Below are 19,759 nucleotides of genomic sequence, written 5' to 3' on the forward strand. Positions count from 1 at the left end.
CTCCTTTCATTGTATGCAACAAAGATGCAATGGAAGTGAATGATGACTGAGACTATCATCTCCTTTTATGTTCAACGGAGAAAAGAAAGTCATACAAGTTTGAGTGAGGTAGAGTAAATGATGACAGAATTATAATTTCTTGGTAAACTATCCCATTTGCAAGGATGACAGATTCATTATCAGTTACTGTTAATTAATCACTGATACTGATCATTTCAGAGAAAGAGGAATCTTGTGGAAAACTAAAAATAATTAGGTCAGATACGGAGTTTAAGTGTAGCACTGTTGACAGGTGGTGCCTGAGATGCAGAGGATGTGGCTTTCGTGGGCAGCAAAACAGCGTCAGACAGGAAATGGACCAGCACTTCTTGTTCAAAAAGCCTACCACCATGACAACGTCTCTAAGATGGTGCTAATGTTTAAACCTGGGCCTCTCTGAAGTAACATCCATGATTCTTATTGTACATTCAAACTGTAGTAACAGTTATCATTATCACGGTCTAATGGGAGGAGCATAGGTATTTGGAGATGTATGCTGGATGTATCGTTTAATTTAAAATGAGATAAAACAGATTTATTTGTCCGTTTTTTATAAAATAAACGTTTTGAGGGTATGATGCCATTTTAAATGCCAACATTATAGCAAAGCTGGACATAACAAATGTAATAGTCGTAAATGGAGAAATCAATTGCGGTTAAACCATTATTTATATATAGTTTTCTTACGGTTTAAAGCCACATTAAAACAAGGTGTAATAATAATAAGACAATGAAGCACTGCTGTGTCAAACCCGTTTCCAGTAGGATTAGAAAACAGATGCTTTTTTGAGAAGAAATTGGCTCCAACATTTCAAACATCATGCTGTTTATGTGGAGATGAGTTTACAATATCTTTGCCACTCAGGGCTTCTCTTTGGTAAGTGTAGACCCTAAACATCTCTAAAGTAAACATTCAACCTCGCAAAACAATATGCAAATCATTATCTCTACCAGGGGACAACAAGAATAAGCCCACTGTACAGTATTTATGTACTGTTCATATAAACAGCCAAGCTCACCTTGTATGCTATGCAGAAAAACCTTTAGTCCTGTTCTGATCTGCTGGTCTTCAACCCTTTCCAGCTGTTTGAGAAACCTATTTAGAGTTTTTTGCAAGCTTTCATGCCTTCGCACCTCTGCTCTAATTGCAGTTGAGTTTGTAACTTTAATTGTGCTATTCATATTTAAACCAATGAGACTGTTCAAACTGCACGGAGTCTCTCCTGTAACACATCAGCATTTCCTGCACGTTCTTTCATGTCAATGTCACGTACAACAGCAGATAGTCGTGTAAAACTCTAAAGCAAAAAGCCTCACGAGCAGAAGTAGTTTTGCTTGCATGTATTTCCTCTGTCTCTATGAATTCACTTCCTGATTTTAAAAAGTGTCACCATCTCATAGGCTGTTCTGTCACAAACAGGATTTTGTGGTAAGAGTAAGCCTTGGTTTCAAACTGCAGATAAGGTTGCAAGAAGGCAGCCTAAAGTTTATTTTCAGATTTAGAGCTGGGAATGGTGAAACTAACCATACTGTAGATATGAACAAAACAAATAATTTGATTATTATGATTATACAAATAGAGAGAGCAGGGCTAGTTGTCAAATACCTAGCCTGACTATTTCTCATAAATTTCAGGTTGGGGTAGGCTGTCACATATATTAGGGGCAAGGTGTCAAACGTGTTTTAAATATTGTATTTTTATTTTATTTTTTTACTGTTTATTTATTGTAATATTTGTTGGACATTTTAGCATTTTAGGCTATTTAATGGCAGGTTCGCATTGTGTCATCCAGTGACAGAAATTAAAGGGATAGTTCACCCAAAAATGAAAATTCTCTCATCATTTACTCACCCTCATGCCATCCCAGATGTGTCTGACTTTCATTTTTTCTGCTCATCTCAAATAACGATTTTTACAATATCTCTTTCCTAAAGGTCCTCACAATACAAGCGATTGGAGACAAAAATATTGGAGCTCCAAAAAAGCACATAAAGGCAGCATAAAAGTAATCCACTCCAGTGGTTAAACCAATTTCTTCATTAGTGATATAATAGGTGTGGGTGAGAAACAGGTCAGTATTTAAGTCCTTTTGTTACTACTATAAATCTCCCCTTTCACTTTCACATTCTTCTTCTTTTGTTTCTGGCGATTCACTTTTTATCGCGCATATTTCCACCTACTGGTGTTTAGCGGAGTTTATACTAAAAAGGACTTTAATACTGTTTTATTACTTTAACGTTTGTTAAACATTACACAATTCAGTTTGATAGAATTTTGTTATGAAAATGAAATGAGAAAATCTTAAAAATGGGCACATTTTTTGTTGTTGTTTTTTTTAGTCTGGTACAGTTTTTAGTATTTTATTACAGTCCTAGTTATGCATATTATAGCATGTAGTCAATGTTGATTTAATTTTAAGGGTAAGAGTTAATAAATTCGAAATTTTGAGAATTTGTATTTATTAATTGATTAAAGCAGATTTGATGTAAACGGATGAAACACTGTTTGTTTTATATGGTTACAAACAAAGTTGCCCTCATAAAGGTAAACAATGCCCATGACAATCACATTCAGTGGGCAGGTATTGCCCCTTAGTGTTAATCTCTCACACTGATGTCAATGTATGCTAAATGAACTTGTAGTTTTTTTCGTGGTCGAGAACAGTAAACATTTCAAATGCTGTTTTGTAGGCAAAGTTTGGGGCTAGTTATGTGCCTATACTGACTATCAAAAATAAACCAACCCTGAGAGGTATTTACTAGAGTGTTACAATTAGCCCCAGCCTCCCCTATCTCTATATGGTAAAATTCCAAACATGTTAAATTATAGGCAGCATTGTCAAATGTGTTAATAATTACAATGATAATGTGTAAATGTTTTGAAAGCTTCATAGCGTCTAATGAATGTGGGTCTTAATCGATCAGTCCAAAATGCAGCATCCTGTGTGACGTCAGTGGGCGGACTGAAGTGTGACGTAGTTTGTTGCTACAGCGCTCAGCCAAAAGATGCTCAAGCAGAGTCAGTCAACGAGGAGCAGAGTGGCCCCTCTATTCATTGTAGGGTACTATTTCAATCCGCACCATCTTTATCATCACAATTACGCTTTAAGTAGAGACCTACGCATTTACATATCTGCATTTACTTGTCAAACACCCCCGCCCCGCCCATCTCACCTAACCATGATAATATCCAGAGGTATGATAAACAGATTCAGTTTGAGCAATAAAATGATCGCGTTGTCTACCTGAAACTATTTAAACACATTGCAAACGATAAAGATGAACTTACCTTCTTTCAGTGTGATGGACGAGCATGTTTGTTTAAAGATCATCATCATATTTGGGAATAATGGAAGACAGTTTTACTCTGAAATCGTCTCAGAACACCCCTTTATATCTCAAGTCTTTAGTCTAGTCTAAGGTTTTTAATTGAGGATGTTTTTCGTTGTGGACTAATTAAAGGTGCACTCAGTAAGTTTTTCAGGTTGTCTTGGACTAACACTGACACCTATGGGTGGGTGTGTATGTGTGCAGAATTATTTTAATGCGATAGTTTTCACTTAATTGGTGCCTTTGTAGTAGAAAATCACTATTCACAGTCAGTCATGATTAAATTATCCTGCCTTCAAGTGCACGAGGGACTCTCGTACCTCCGAGTCGGGCATTCGTCACAATGACGTCACACATTCAAGTGGGAAACAAAATACGGAAGACGCCAGACTTAAACAAATACACAAAAACGATGGCAAAAGCTTTTTTTCCTTTGTTCCAGTGATAAGAATAATTGATCACACCTGCATCACTTTTACACGACTTATATGATGTATTAATGCATGCTGTGGAACAAATTATTAATAAACTTCCTTTAACCCTTGTGTGTCAATAACAAATTTACTCGGATGTCCTTAAAGGACAAAAATGTCAGCGTCAAAAAACTGCCGTAACATTATATATTAGTATTATTTTACACTTTCGCAGACTTTATATTTTTTAACCAACATCAGTCCTGATCATAACTACCAAATATTCATTCATTTTCAGGATTTTAACCCTTTAAATACCAGTTTGTTTATATAATGCCGCTGTTGTTTTTTACACACACACACAAACACAAATTTCTCAATACACACATAAGAAAAACACACTCTGACATTCATACCAACACATCCACACAATTTTAGGTGCATCGTTAATTCTTCTGGCCTGCAGTGCTCTATAATACAACAAACAGAAAATAGAAAAAAGCATGTATTTGCTCCATAGGCTAAACATGAGGGAAATTGCGCCATCTGGTGGACAATATTAATTCATTTTGAAGCCAGTGCTCCAGAATGAAAGCATAATATCATTGAATTCATGATTTTATGTTTTAATGGCACTAGGATCAAATAATACAGTTTTAATGGTTTTCAAGGGTTTTTGTCCTTAAAGTCCTGAGTGTAACTACTTTGTGTACACAGTGTATTATAGATGTATTATAGGAACTGAAGTTGAAATATCAAAATTCCCCACAAAACACCTTTGGCAAAATCTTTGCTTTTGGCATTAACACAGCCAAAATGATCGAAAAAACGAAAATGAAAAAGACAAAAATATCCCGAAAGTCGCACAAGGGTTAAACAAACAACGAAGTGCGAGTCTTTTGTTGAATGTCACATTTAACATATTAATATTATTGAAATAAAGCAGTGAAATCAAAATAACTTCCAAAAATCATTGGTTTCCATCATCTCTAATGTCAATATTCCCCTTCAAACATTAACTCTGATATCATCTATTTCTGAGTTTCCCAAACTGTAAGTACGACTTCAGTTGATCATTCATGTGCTCGGAACTTGTAATTATGATGTTTCCGACTCCACTTGAAGGGCACATTAATCCACGAGTGAAAGTGTCCAATAACAAGTCGGTTTGGCTGGTCATGTGATCCTAACATGGCAGCCCCCTTAAGGGGAACACTCTCGATGCAGAATAAAACAGCTTTTATAAGGTTACTGATATGACTGGAGTCTTCATCTCATGTGAGTGATCATGATTTTATTCATATGTTTTAAAATCGCAATTAATTTCTTTAGAAGTAAAACCTTTTAAACAAGGAAAAAATGACAGATTGCACCTTTAATTGTGAACCCCATCATGAAAACAGACACAAGCTATTCAGCAGAAGTGTTGATATCACGAGAATGATAAAATAGTAATTAAAATAAGAAGCAAAGAAAACTCTTGAATATTGATCACTTTTTGTTTACTCTGTCAGTTGTTTGTGAAATCTTGTGTTATGATTAAAATCAATTATTTGAATGTATTAGTAAGGCCAGGGGCCTTACTCTGGGCAAATTTGGTTGCTAAGGAGACCTGGCTGGAGTCACTCAGCAAGCCCTAGATTCAAACTCGCGACTCTAGCCAGGTCTTCTTAGCAACCAAATTTGCCCAGTTGCTAGGGAGGGTCTCTACCTCACATGGGGTAACCTCCTCATGGTCACAATTGTTGGTTCTCACTCTTGATGTGGCACGTGGTAAGTTGTGCGTGGATCACGGAGAGTAGAAGGAGTCTCCACATGCTGGGAGTCTCCACGGTGTCATGCACAACTGAGCCACGTGATAAGATGCGCGGATTGACTGTCTTAGGAGCGGAGGCAACCGAGACTTGTCCTCCGCCACCCGGATTGAGATGAGTAACCGCATCACCACAAGGGCCTAATAAGTAGTGGGAACTGGGCATTCCATAATTGGGAGATAAAAGGGATAAAGTAAATAAATAAATAAAAAAAGAAGAATGCCACTAAATGATTTAATTTATTAGAAAGCCTTGGAATTACATTCTTCTTTTTGTCCTCTTTTACCATTATGCTGTTGTCTGTCACGTATGTAAAGTACATGCAACCGCCTGAAGATGTCAGACACGCACGCCAACACACACCATGTAACAAAATATATCCATTTCATATACATAATTATTGACAAACAGCTGCAAATTTAATATTTATTAACAAAAGTGATACTGTTTCCCTTGATTTATAGTTGGGTTGGATTGGGGTTGCAGTGGCTGACCTTAACAAAATTAGAGCATGACCCCCAGGGGTGGTAGTCAGCATCAATACTCGCTTAGCTGGCTTTCTTCTTCTTAATACATCTCAATGAAGTACAAAACAAATATAGTAAATTTAGCTTTATGTAAAAACTAATTTCCAGCCCAGTATAATTATGCAATTAATAATATGCCTTATTGTCTTTGTTTCCCATGATAAACCCAATCATGTACTATAGGAGGATTTATCTTGCGTGTGTGCCAAGCAGTCATGAAACAAAGTGGCTGATGTCTGGTGAACACAAGCGCTGCTGCTTCGATCAGTTCAGCTACCCACGTCGACTTTCTCCCATTGAGAATATGGAACATGCGGCTACCGTTTTTATCATGACTGAAAAACAGATGATTCATGCTGAAAAAAGAGAACAAGCTGCTGCTTTCTTTACATCTTAAGAGAGTGTAAAGATGCCACAAAACCTGACAAAAATGCATTTCAGCACCCAGGCTGTTTCTAGGCATAGGCGAACTAGGCAGTTGCCACCTGCTAATTAGTTTTTATCACCATAACACTGCACTTTCCCGTGGTGCTCAACCTTCCCCATAAATTTGATCTCTGAAGTAGCCAATGGCCGTCGCGTATAGAGGAATATGTTTGACTCAATTACATTTTAACTGACACATTTTAAACATGTGAATAAAGATTTCTGCCACACTCGTTTGTAGCCGTATGGGCATGTGCCGTACCTCCTCACTCTGAGTGAGCATGGCGCCTCGTAGTAAGGCTGTGTTTAGGAAATTGTATCTCCTAGCGTCTAATTCCATGTATTACAAGCAGAGCACGTGAGTGAATAATCTCGACCGCCGCGAGAGGAAATGTGTTGCTGTGGTGACGTCACCGGCAAGTTCGATAGCCGGGAGAAGAAGAGCAGCCGTTAGCATAGATACTACAGTGAAACCATCACCAATAACAAATCATTTCCATTTCATCGGTAAATGACTGAAGATTCAACATGGTCTGCGGAGGATTTACGTGCTCGAAAAACGCCATCTGTTCGCTAAATGTAGTTTACATGGTGAGTCACGCGCAAATACATGAATACAGCTAACCCGTTAGCAGCGGCTAATCAAGCATCAGTAGTAACGAATACTTTATCTAAGGGGATTGACTCAATTTAAGGGTTATTATTATAATTATAGTTTAGCTGTATTTATCATCAATATAAAGGCATTCATTGATCGGTACGTAGGTGAGCTCTTTGTTATATATCAGTAGATGTATCGGCTAGCTGTTGTTCTTCATTGGTTTATACTAGCTGAAGAAAATTATCTTGCTGTATTTTAATTATTTTAAATGATAAAGGAATAAACCGTGAACATATTTTTGTTGTGAATTGTTTGTAGCTTGATCTCGTAAATTAAGTTTCGTCATCTACAGTTGCGTAACCGCATGTGTTTGTGTAATCACTTGTGTTTACATATTTATGTACACTTATTTGTTGTATTTTTTTTTTAAGAATTAAGTGCGTGTATAAACTATACACCCTTGTTATCAACGAACCTCTCCGTGTCAATTGTTTACCCTGTTCATCTAGCAGACTGTTCGCTTGTAGCTTCATTTGTTTAATTTTAATAGCTGAATGTAGGTTAAGTGTTCAAATGACAATACAAGTATTATTCAGTATGCTTCAGAATGAGTCATTATGCTTACTAGTCTAATATGATAAATTGCATGCTTTGAGAAGGACTGTGTCACTGATCATGCTTCCATACTGCCTATGACTTACATGTGATGAGTGTGCTGAAGAAAAATAAGCCCTAGTGTCATCATGGTGTGATAGTCATACTAAGCCAAAAATAAAAGACTTTGAACAGGGTAAGACAACCTGGCTGTAAATGAAAAGTAATTCGCAAAATTACTTTGGGTGGTGTAGCCTAGTGGTTAATGATCTGGGCTAGTAATCGAAAGTTCAAACCCTGCAAGGGTTGCTCTTTGAACCATTAGCACAGTGCCTTTGATAAAGACTCTTAAAGGGATGGTTCACCCCAAAATTAAAATTCTGACATAAGTTACTCACTCTCATGCCTATCATATAGTTTCTAAAAATATGGCTTTAGTCATATGGATTACTTTTATGCTGCCTTTATGTGCTTTTTTGGCTTCAATTTTCTGTCCGAATATTACAGAGCTGCAATATTCTTCTAAAAATCTTAATGTGTGTTCTGCAGAAGAAAGAAAGTCACACATCTGGGATGGCATGAAGGCGTGTGTAAATGATCAGAGCGTTTTTATTTTTGGGTGAACTATTCCTTTAACCTCATGTTACTCCAGGGCTGCTGAACCTGTAATAAGTTTACTGTAATTTTACAGTTTTTCAAGTCATTTTTGATAAAAGTATTGGCTAAATCAAAAATGTCCTGTAAATGGAAAAACCATCTTATTGGGGCACTTTGTGGCATATTTGACCAGGTTTTAGTTTTTAAGTGCTTTTGATTTTCAATGTACAATCATAATTGTAGCCCTCATACTGACATTTAAGGAGGGACTGTATGTACATTGTTCAGTTGGCTCAGGGCTTGGCCAGCACTATTGCCCATATGTTGCTGACTTCTTGATGACTGTAACGCACTATACTATGTATTGCTTGTGCTTAAAATTTGTAGTCACTGTAGGTGTCCCATGAGCTGTCAATAGATTTATTGTTTTTAGTCTATTTTAATGTATTTGTTTATACACAGAGGTTGGAGGTTGACCGGAAGATAGTGTTTTTTGCCGATACTGATGTCTAAGGTAGTGGAAAATGCCGTTAACTGATCAATTTGCAGATAGTATTTAAAATCGATTTAAAGATTGTTAAAAAACAAAACAAATCTTAGTCTTTCCATACTGTGACAGGCACAGACATAGAGGTTACAAGACTGCAAAATGAATAAAATCCCTGATACAGTTCAGTAAGCAACCAAAATCCCAATAGTAAACAGAAAAAAAATGAAGATTTGTTGCATACTGTAACTTAAGCTATAAAATAATTTTTTGGGGGGACTCTTATTTTGAAATTAAGGAGACTTGGCTCCATACAATGGCTTGTTACAATGCCCATCTTTAAGTATTTTCTAAATTAATATTTTTATAACTTATACAATTGCCAGATTAAGAACTTTGAATATAAATCAGCTGATGTGTTTTTGAATTATTATTTATAAGATATGAAGTTGGAGACAATGTATTTGCTGACGGAGCATGTTTCCATTTAGTCCTATTTTTCTTTGCATGCCCTCACTTCAATCTAGAACACTTGATTAATCTAATCAAAATGACAAAATATGCATTGAATTTAAGATAATAAAAAATTATGAATATTGTCAATGGTGAAAGATTTAGAGACAGCAAATAAATCCCTGCATGGTGTCATGTTTTTATTTCACTTCTAAAGGCTACTGTTATACTGTAAAACAGTATAACAGAGGAATAAAAAAATTACTGCGAGACTGCAACTATCGGCGTTGATTTTTGCCAATAACCGATAGTTCCAAAAAGCAACTTTCAGCACTGATTAATCTGTACCTCTACAATAAAGTGTTGTCATCTTGGTATACACAATTCTCATTTTGTCTTCTAACCTGTTGAAGTCACTAAAATCAACATGAAATCGAATCTACCGTAACAACATTCTTAGTACACATACCTAGTCTTATTGTGCTCAATTCATTAGTGCACACACATAAACAAATTTAATAACGTAAAAGTATATATAACTTGCTCTGCCTCTGAAACAACTTCTCTTTTAGGCTGACATCACTAAGTCCTCTTATTTTCCTGCCCCTCCCCTATAAAGATTTCACCCAGCTAGCTGCACTAGCCCACTTTTCACCATCCAATCCATTCCTGATGGCTTAAATCAACTTCCGTCCTACTTTTTCTGTTTAAATGTGTGTATATCTTGTTTTGAGTTGGAGAGTTGGAAATACATAATTTTATTTTTAAAGTAAAATTAGTTGTGAATGCCATTTCATACTTTTAAGTGTAATTAAGCTGAATGCAGAGTTTTCTCATATATTTTATTTATTGTCTGTATTGTAAATTGTTTCACAGTAATTACAGGAACTTTTACTTTCTGTTTGCTTCTGTCCGATTGGTTTCTCTTTCTTCCTCAGCTGGTTGGCCTCTTACTGATTGTCGTAGCAGCATGGGGTAAAGGCTTTGGGATTGTCTCCAGCATTCACATCATTGGCGGCGTGATCGCTGTGGGATTCTTTCTCCTACTCATCGCCATTGTGGGGCTCATTGGAGCCGTCCGCCATCACCAAGTTATGCTCTTCTTTGTATCCTTTAAAAGCATTACATATGCACTCTGTACCATTTTTCAGATTCTGAGGTGTTCACTAATCTGTGCTAGATACAGTACATTTTGACAGTATTGTCAAATCTTTACAGTTTGACTTTTACAAGCGCAATCATAATCGAGCTATAGTCGAGCTACAATCTTCAGCTGTCTGTCCAAGCATACATTTCACAATGCGTAATCAAATATTTGAAGGAAGGACAACAAATACGCCAGGTTAAATACTAGGGCTGTCAATCGATTATGATGCGCCGATTAATGAATCGAAATAATCACATATACCAGTATTTACGAGAAAGGCCCCCAAATATAGATAATTTAGTATATTAAAAGAGCAAAGGGCGGGAAAACATGGAGTAAAATTCAGTGGGAGGGTGCGGGATTGAAACTCGTGGGAGCGGGATGGATTCGCATGGTGTTATTCGCAGGTAACTTAATTATAATGATTTAATTGACTCTTGAGGCTCTCTGATCTTAGCCCCACTACACTGTTTAGTTTAGCATTTTAATATTTCAGTTAGATCCATCACTGGTAGTTTTTCTGGTGTCTTCCAGCTCTCATTTGCAGTGCTGTTGTACTCTTTCTCTGCTCATAGAAAATGTAGTTATGATTGTACTCCATTATTTATGTTTTTATGGTTCTTTCCTTTGAAAGTTATTATGCCCTTGACCCCAAATCTTTTTCACAGTACATGGTCATTCTGTTCATCGTGTTCCTCTTCCAGTTTGGAGTGTCATGCTCGTGTCTGGCAATGAATCAGGGTCAGCAGGTATGCCTAACCATCTCTAAAGCACGCTTGTTGATGTTGCATGCTTATATGTTGAAAACTTTTGTTTTTTTGTCACATTATCAAACAGGAGAAACTATTGTCCTCATCCTGGGGAATAATGAGTAACGAAACCAGAGACAATCTGGAGAAGAAGCTGGACTGCTGTGGCCTGTTCAACAATACTCAACACAACGAAGAGTTTGTGTCTGACCTCGTCCTCTGTCAGGCCGTAAGAATCACACAAACATTTTAATTCTGTCATCATTTACTCACCCCCTTGTTGTTCCAAACCCATGCTTCTGTGGAACACAAAATGAGATGTTAAGAATGTTAGCCTCAGTCACCATTCACTGTCATTGCAAATTTTTACATTCAATGAAAGTAAACAGTAAGTACTTTTCCATCCAAGGATTTTTTGCGAAAAAGTTTTAACGCATCAAAATAAAGCTGATGGAAATGCACATTATCGCTAAAATGTCGACATTATATTTTTCTTTTTAACTCGAGCGCATAAACTATATGTCGATACATCAAATGTCGTGAAAATCTGGTTTGGAAACACTTTTTGTCGATAAAATTGGCATTAACGCAAAAATGTTGTGTCACATGACAGAGTTTGCCACAATGGTTAGCCTGTGTTAATCATGACGACACTATTGAAAGCCAATTTATTGTACGTGATTATGGATTGATCTTTATGGCATATAGAGCCGATCTGCAAATATGAAACTTCCAGGAGTGCCAACACAAATATCTCGTGCACGTTGAACAAATGAATGGCCACTGTTTGCGATTAATTTAATCGCAGTATCCATCCGTTTATTTATTAAAGTTTCATTTCCACACCATTCAAAAAAATAGACAGCAGTCATGGAATTAGCAAAACATAAAACATATCATTTATGTGCACAAAGATGTTTTAAATCAAGACTAAATACACTATACTAAGAGAAAGGCATGTGTTTAAATTTTTTTTAGCACACTTGCAGTCCAATTCTATTAAACTATTATTTAGTTTTACTTTTAGAAAAATTGACGGCAAAATACTCCGTATTAAATAAAATAAATGACCAAACGAAAAAAGCATTCAATTAAAACAATATATAATTTACCAAACAAAAAAAAAAAATATTTTTAGACCTAAATATGCCTTTGTATGTACCCTGTTCTGTAGATGAAAACAGTCGGCTGACTGACATTCTCAGAATATTCAGCACTTTGTTTCAAGACTATAAACTTAAAATCCAAACTATTTGTCCAATGCTAAGTTCACTTTCAGAAAACGAGCTTTTGAACATTTTAAAACATTTAAATATTTTAAATCTAACCTTCTTTAACTTGGATCACATTTACTGCTGCTTCAGAAAATATAAATTTGCATTTTGAAGCTAAAATCAATTGTAGATGATAATCAAGTTCAGTTGGTCGTTAAAAGTTGCTGGACAAATTTGTGGGACATAATGTAGTTGTGATGACGATGCTTTTGATTTGATGATTGTTCAAAATATTGAATATCAGGAATGTATCATGTAATCCCTGATATTACACCACATTTATTTTTCTTTAATAGCTGTGCACACAGCATATACACATCGATTGATGGTCCTTATACTGAGACAGAAAGTTTCCCCCACTTCTTGGTGCAGGTTGCCAGTTTGAACGGGGCCATGACGATCTGCTTTCAGGTCTGAACTGGTGCCAATCTGCGATAGGTGCAACATCAGGACCAATATTACAGTCCTATCAGACTGTTCTCTTTTGATAGCAATTCCTCTTCTGATTGCATTTATTTGTGAAATTAAAATTATAGTAAACTGGCTAATTTTAATGAATTGTCTCAATACTCTCCCCATTTTACCAAAACTTTGGAGGAAAAAATTAGGGACATCTGGGAGGTGAATTAGCGATAAACACACGTTTCTGAATTGAAATGGCTTCAGGGCTGATTTCTTTTGCACTAAACCAAAACCTATGACATCATCACGCACACCCTTTTTATTGATAAAAGGCATTTGAATGGAAACGGGCAGAAAGCGGCAAATGTCGCAACTTTATTTTTCGCATTTTTGCTTTGTTGATAACAAAATAGTGCAAAAGGTGGATGGAAACTAGGCTAGTGACTGTTATATTGAATTACTTGTGTGAAAACTCATTTTATTGATCATTCCAGACTCAGAAGTTCATCATAAATCCAAAACTGAGTTCCAAAACTAAGTGCCTGAAGCTAACGTTCTCCTTTTGTTTTCCATGAGAGATAGTCATATGGGTTTGGAACACCATGAGGGTGAATAAATGATGACACAATTTTCTGAGCAAGCTACTCTTTTGAAGGGGGTGGGTGGGTGTGTGTGTGTGTGTGTGTGTGTGTGTGTGTGTGTGTGTTTTTAAAATAAAAGTGTCCTGTCTACCTTCCTCTGCCTTTTTCTCTGCTTGCATATGCATTTCTGTTATCTGTTTCCTGTCTTTATATCTGATAAATATGCCTCTGTGGTTGATGTTGAGTTAAAAGTAACATTGCATCTCCACACTTGAAATGAATGACATGTTGAATATTTCCTTTCTCTTCCTGCAGCCATGTGTAAAAAACACCTGTATCACCTGTGGTCAAAAGATGCTCCAGCATGCCTCAGAGTCTCTGAAAATCCTGGGAGGAGTTGGTCTCTTTTTCAGCTTTACAGAGGTAAGTTCAAGCCACGGGCTACAAAATACTATCTTATAAAACAGATACTGTTGTTCCGGCTCTAAATTCTGATCGGATAAGCCAAGTATGAAGCTGTCGTAAAATGCCAATATATGCACACCTGTGACACACCATCTAAACTCAGTATATTGTGCAAGAATATACACTGCATTTCTTGGGAAAGTGAACTGTATTACTTGGCGAAATAATTGTTTGTTGTGATGATTATTAAGCTATTAACATTTTTATAAGTGATTACTTTTACAATAATTCATATTAAAATATTGTATTTATTCATTCATTGTTATAAAATACAAAACTCATTATTTGTATCTTAACACTTGATCAAATCAGCAGCCATCCAGTAAATACTTTGAATTCTTGGTACATTTCAAGTCGGACATGATGAAATTAATGACTTGCGGTTTAGTACATTTTTGATTCACTAAAAAGAATCGTCTGGGAAGAGTCATCCTCTCTGTAGTAAGCACAGTATGTTTTGTGTTGTAGATTCAAAAGATCCAACTCATAAAAGTAATTCATTAGAGAATCAGACTATACTGGTCTCGCTGTTTGTTTTGCACTTTAAATACAATTTAACTGGATCATAAGAATCATTTGTTCGAGAATCGGACTATACTGTTCACACTGTATGTTTCGCACTGTAGATACAAATGAATTGCTGATTCAATAGTGGTGTTGCAGTGCTGCTGTGTGGTAACAGGAAACACTGTCAGTATTTTATCATGCTGTTACACATGTTCGAGAACTAAATGTCATGAAAGTCTCGCAGTTCCTGAATTATAATTTTTTTTAAATGGAACCTGTTCGGAATAAGAACCGATCTTCAGTTCCCAACCCTATTAAATTTGGAATATACACACATCTGTGACCTTAAGTCAGTGGAAAATTAATAATAATATTTGCTGCGATACTGGAAAAATTAAATGGCCTAGAGTCTACTAGAATTACTTGGCTGAAAACTTTATTTAAAAAAAGTAATTTATTGAACATTGTTGTCAATCATATTGAAGATGCTTCCGTTTTATAAAAGCAAAAAGCCACTATTTGGCAGAATTGTGTTTGTTTTATCGCTCAGCCCTAATAATAATAATAATTTCAACAATCTCGATATTTAGGCCTAGCGTGATAAAGCGAAATCCATGATAACTATGAGCTTTTGAGTAACTTTCGATATTTAGCCAATGTTCTACATCTAGACAGTCAGGTACATGTCACAAAAAATGCAAGCAGTTCGGCTTTCTCAGACTGTATGAAGTTGCTAACGTTAGCTGTCGCTAACAGTTAGGCTATGCCAATTAACGGTTTAGATTTCATGATGACAGTTGCACCCTCTCATCATCTCTAGAGAGCAGCACGACAAAATAACAGTGATGTGTACAACAGCTCTGATCTTTCTGCACTGTATTCTTGAATATGTTTCTGTAGCACCGAACGTGCTTCATTTATGCCCTGTCCCACTCCGCACGCGTTGCCTCTTTTCCACGCGTGTGCGTAAACATGAGGCGCCGCATAAGTAACGTAGTTCCAGAGCACCTTTAGACCATAATGTTTTTTCCTTTTAAATTTAGCTTTATTAATCAGTATGTTACAAGCCTTTAATAATAAACAAAAGGATTTTGTGAACACTAATCAGATGTCATCATCTCTGGCATGGATGACAAGGAAAGACAATAAAATTACTAGCTGGTACAAAATGGTCCATTCAGACTTCTACATTTTCTGAATTTTATATAAGGGGATACCCCAGAACCCCCATACAGTATCATTCCACAGTCACAAATTTATCTACCCCATACTTGGGTATCTGAATGTGAAGAAATATAAAACATATATCATTTAAATGTAAAAATATTCAAACAAATACTGGACTGCAGTCAATTTGCTTCAAAATGATGGTCAGATGATCTTTTAACATTCTGCCACTGCCTCCATATTTTAAAAGCAAAAAATCCATGGCCAATCATGACTTATTTCTTCTTATTATTAATTATGTTATTGCATCTTACACTCTATAATACATTGTTTTTTCTTTCAGATCTTAGGGGTTTGGCTAGCCATGCGCTACAGGAACCAAAAGGACCCTAGCGCAAACCCCAGTGCTTTCTTATAGTCTCTCCAACCCTCTTTCCTAAACTACGTGTAGTGTAGTCCAGCTATCCCAGATCCCTTTTGCCCAGGTAGAGTGGAGCTCACCGAAAGACATTCAGGCATTAAACACAGAACACAAGCACTGATCCTCAACTGTTTCAACAGATTCAAATCCGCTCACATGCTTCAGAACTGAATTATTGTGCAACAAATGCAGCATAAACACAAACCCATCCATTTTAATGTTAGATCTGACCCATTTTCCAAGGTCTGCAGACAGGCAAATTTAAACCAGCAGAGGATGGAGGAAACATCATGTATGATAGGATGATTACATTGACACTCCCCCATCCTTGATTTGAGAGACTTCCTGTTCTGTGTATGCAAATCAAGAACCTGGAACGTAAACGTCATCGATGTCTGCATGTTCATATCCTTAGATCAGTCTAATTGAAGGATATTGCACCACTCAGGCTATATAGTGTATAGCAGTAGTTTATAAAGTTAGTTGGCATCCATGGTTGTTAATGAAGTAGTCAGGGGGAAATTTTTGTCACATAATTCATCTCCCAGGTCTGCCTAGAATTAGTGCCAACCTGATAAACATCTGTGTTTTGTGCAGTGCCTATGAAATCCGTCTCAATGAGGTGACCAGTCCAGACATTGGGATATTAGTTTAGGAATTAGACTTAGAACAAAAATATTTAAGAACTTGTGCAACTGAGCCATGCGAATGGGAGGATTTTCCCTGCCGACGGACTGCAGCCCTCTTGTTGTAAATAGTCTTTAACGTGACGGGGTCAATGTTCACGCATTTACAGCTTCTTTTCCAGCCTTGTTTATACCACAGAGATCCTACTGTCTCAGCCGGGTCTTGATACTTTCACTGGACTTTTTAAAGGGATTGTACACCAAAACATTCTGTCATCATTTACCGATGCTCAACTTTGTTATTCCAAACCCATATTCATTTATTTCCTTTGGAACGCAAAAGGAGATCTTAGATGTTAAAAGTCAATCATGTTAAATTAGTAAATGTTGATAAAAATTCAATTTATGGGTAAACTATTCCTTGGTTCTTGATGTCTTTTGAAGCTTAGTATTACTTACTGATTTAATGTTTTAATATCTTATGCATTGTTTTGTGGACATTTGTGTTGGAATAATCTCAGCGTGCCATTTATTTCAGTGCTGTAAGCAAGATTTACTCAGTTATCTGATGGCTTTGAGCCAAAACACTCATGCACTTAATTAGTTTTTATCATTTGCATACATTAATTGCTTGTGCTTTTTGCTCCGTGCTTCATGATGTGTCCAGTGTTGCTTGTTTCAAGCTATTTTGAAAATACTATCTGCATTATGTTCCTTTAACCTTTAAATAATGTGCTATTTACATTAAGTCCTTTTTGTTATTTTTGCAATCGTTTTCTTTTTTGTTTAATAGTGTTAAGTTGCCATTCAAGTGAGGCTTTTTATTTTACATTTTATGTTGAAATGTGTTATTATGGTAGGTAGATCATTTGTAAAACCTTATGTATATGTACATATGTTCATTACTTATGTTTCCTCTCCTCCGTCTTCCCAATATGTCCATTTGTTAATTTTCACTCTCCGTCTTAACTGCTTTATTTTCCGCTCCACAGAATAAAGAAAATGGGAACACTCGAGCATCACTCAGTACAGCTCAAATGTGTTCAGCTTCACTTGGTCATGTGTATTTCACTGATGGATTTTGAAGGAATGAAATCGATGTCAGTGCTATAGTAGTTATTTATTGCTGTTGAGAGAAAGTCGCAGTACCCAACATGGTGAGCTGTTAGCACCATTTTCCCAGGATTCGCTTTGTATTTTTGAAACAGACTTTTCCAATTAAAATTCTTTCTTAGATCGATACCTGTGCGTGTCTTATTTTTGAATTGGTAAGACAGAATAAAATCATAGAAAGTAAATGAGCATGTCAGTATGCTGATAACTACCAAAAATGGACTTCGAAACCTTGTTTACATGACATTTGAAATGATCAAATTAGTCCCTGCTTTATATGCCAGAATGTAGTCGGGCATGTTTACATTGGTTAAGCCTGTAAGAACCTGGTAACGGTGTTTACATACAATGTGAAATCAGGGTAATGGCAAAAATCTCTGTGTGCCAATCGTTTTATGCTTAAAAGGTTTATGAAGGACAACCGTTTGCATGAGCACACACGAATCAGTGTAAAATCATGCATGTAAATGCACTCAATATGTGTTGTACAGTTTCATACTTTGGATTAGAATAGCAAAACAAGCTTGTTGAAACAACAGACAACCGTATGTTTATGTGATTAAATGTATTTGTATGAGTGGTTCACCATTTTACTTTGATAGCTAATAATCTGTGACTTATGACATGATGTTAATCCTCTTTTCTTTCTCAGTCTCCATCCTAGTACTATAACTTCACGACCACTCACTTGTCAGTGTTAAAGCTTTAATATTCTTGTAAACTATTTTGCTTTCATTGGTCATGTATCTTGGTTAAGTCGGATGTGTAAAATGACTGTGTCAAAACAATGCTTTACTGTAAATAGTGCTATCTAACAATTCCCCTAGTGAAAGACAATACGCTACATATGTTAGGTTGCTGCAAATGTGAACTTTGGTTTGTAATGTCTTAAAGGCAACATACTATCAAAATAGAAGACCCAATTTTTGTCTTGGAAATTATAAAGTGAGGGTATTTTCACTCTTAAACTGGCATTTTAATAGAATTTCAATTAACTGCTGTAGGTTTACTAATTATGTTTATTGTAATTCTACAGACTATTCTTCCTAAATCCTCCTAGTTTTAAGCTACATCCATCAAACTTGGCACAGACCTTCAGACTGTTCTGACTTGAGTTGCTGTATCTTTTCTAATTGATTGAAATGACAGTTTTTGCACAGCAGGCCATCAAATATCCTATTTGCATTGACACAATGTTCAAAAAGGCCAACGGAATGCTTTTAAATTCAAACTAATTTCAAAAAAATCAAATGTAAACAAACACAAACATGGTCTGCCATAACATGGCTTTAGGTTACAGAACAAAATATATCCATCTAAAAGATCTATCTGTCTGTTTGTTTGTTTTTAAAACTCTCAGAAACTGGCTTTGTCAAGCCAACATCAAAGTTTGTCTTGAGCAACTTCACTTATCTAGTTGATCTTTTATGCTCGAACTCATGTTGATGTTTGTCATGCGTGAAATCATCCTCAGTGGTTTAAAGCGGTCTCTTTAGCACAATGACTATATTGATTAATTTGTTTGAATACAAAAAAGGTCCAAAACTGTCCTTGTAGTTAAATATATTCTATTCTGTTTTTCAGCTTCTTCATATGACCTTATAATATCCAAGTCATAACGTTTACACTGATGAGCTTTGCACATCATTTATTGTAACAAGTGGCCACAATAAATGGATCGTGTAGTTCTGAAAGCGCTTTGTAGGTCATCCGTTGAATTTAAAATGTAAGGAAATACATTTTTGTGTGATCATGTAAATTAGATGTCAAATCTACCAGTGGAGCTGGTCTAATATGCTAAACGGTAGTCTGGCCTTACTTGGCTCAGATTTTTCTTCTGAACTGTAGGTTGTTGTTTTTAGCACACTCATGTGAGTAAAATGTGCATTGTAAGGTGTCTGCTTTCCTTGAATTTCCGGTCAACAGGATTCTGGACGTGCTCAGCAGAGCGAACCCCCATCCTGTCAGCACACTCGGGTTCTGGGATGGGCCACTTGCCAGTTCTCTCTCCTTTCCATGAATGCCC

General features: G+C 36.3%; 2 protein-coding genes across 2 annotated transcripts in view; one reads left to right on the forward strand and one right to left on the reverse strand.

Moving 5' to 3' along the window:
• Positions 1-1,346, reverse strand: part of agap2 (ArfGAP with GTPase domain, ankyrin repeat and PH domain 2) — a 30,346-nt gene extending 29,000 nt beyond the window's left edge. The window contains exon 1 of the mRNA XM_052105724.1: positions 1,059-1,346. Coding sequence (XP_051961684.1) covers positions 1,059-1,221 — 163 coding nt within the window. The 5' untranslated portion in view covers positions 1,222-1,346. The remainder of the gene's footprint in view (positions 1-1,058) is intronic.
• A 5,618-nt stretch (positions 1,347-6,964) lies between these two features.
• Positions 6,965-17,856, forward strand: LOC127628825 (tetraspanin-31-like). Its single transcript, XM_052105739.1, has 6 exons — positions 6,965-7,140; positions 10,220-10,387; positions 11,097-11,177; positions 11,266-11,406; positions 13,750-13,857; positions 15,917-17,856. Exons 1-6 carry the CDS (start codon positions 7,078-7,080, stop codon positions 15,989-15,991), a joined length of 636 nt encoding a protein of 211 aa, XP_051961699.1. The 5' UTR covers positions 6,965-7,077; the 3' UTR covers positions 15,992-17,856.
• Positions 17,857-19,759: the final 1,903 nt, after the last annotated feature.

The sequence above is a fragment of the Xyrauchen texanus genome, chromosome 35 (genome assembly GCF_025860055.1).
Source record: "Xyrauchen texanus isolate HMW12.3.18 chromosome 35, RBS_HiC_50CHRs, whole genome shotgun sequence".
In the NCBI taxonomy this organism is placed as follows: Eukaryota; Metazoa; Chordata; class Actinopteri; order Cypriniformes; family Catostomidae; genus Xyrauchen; species Xyrauchen texanus.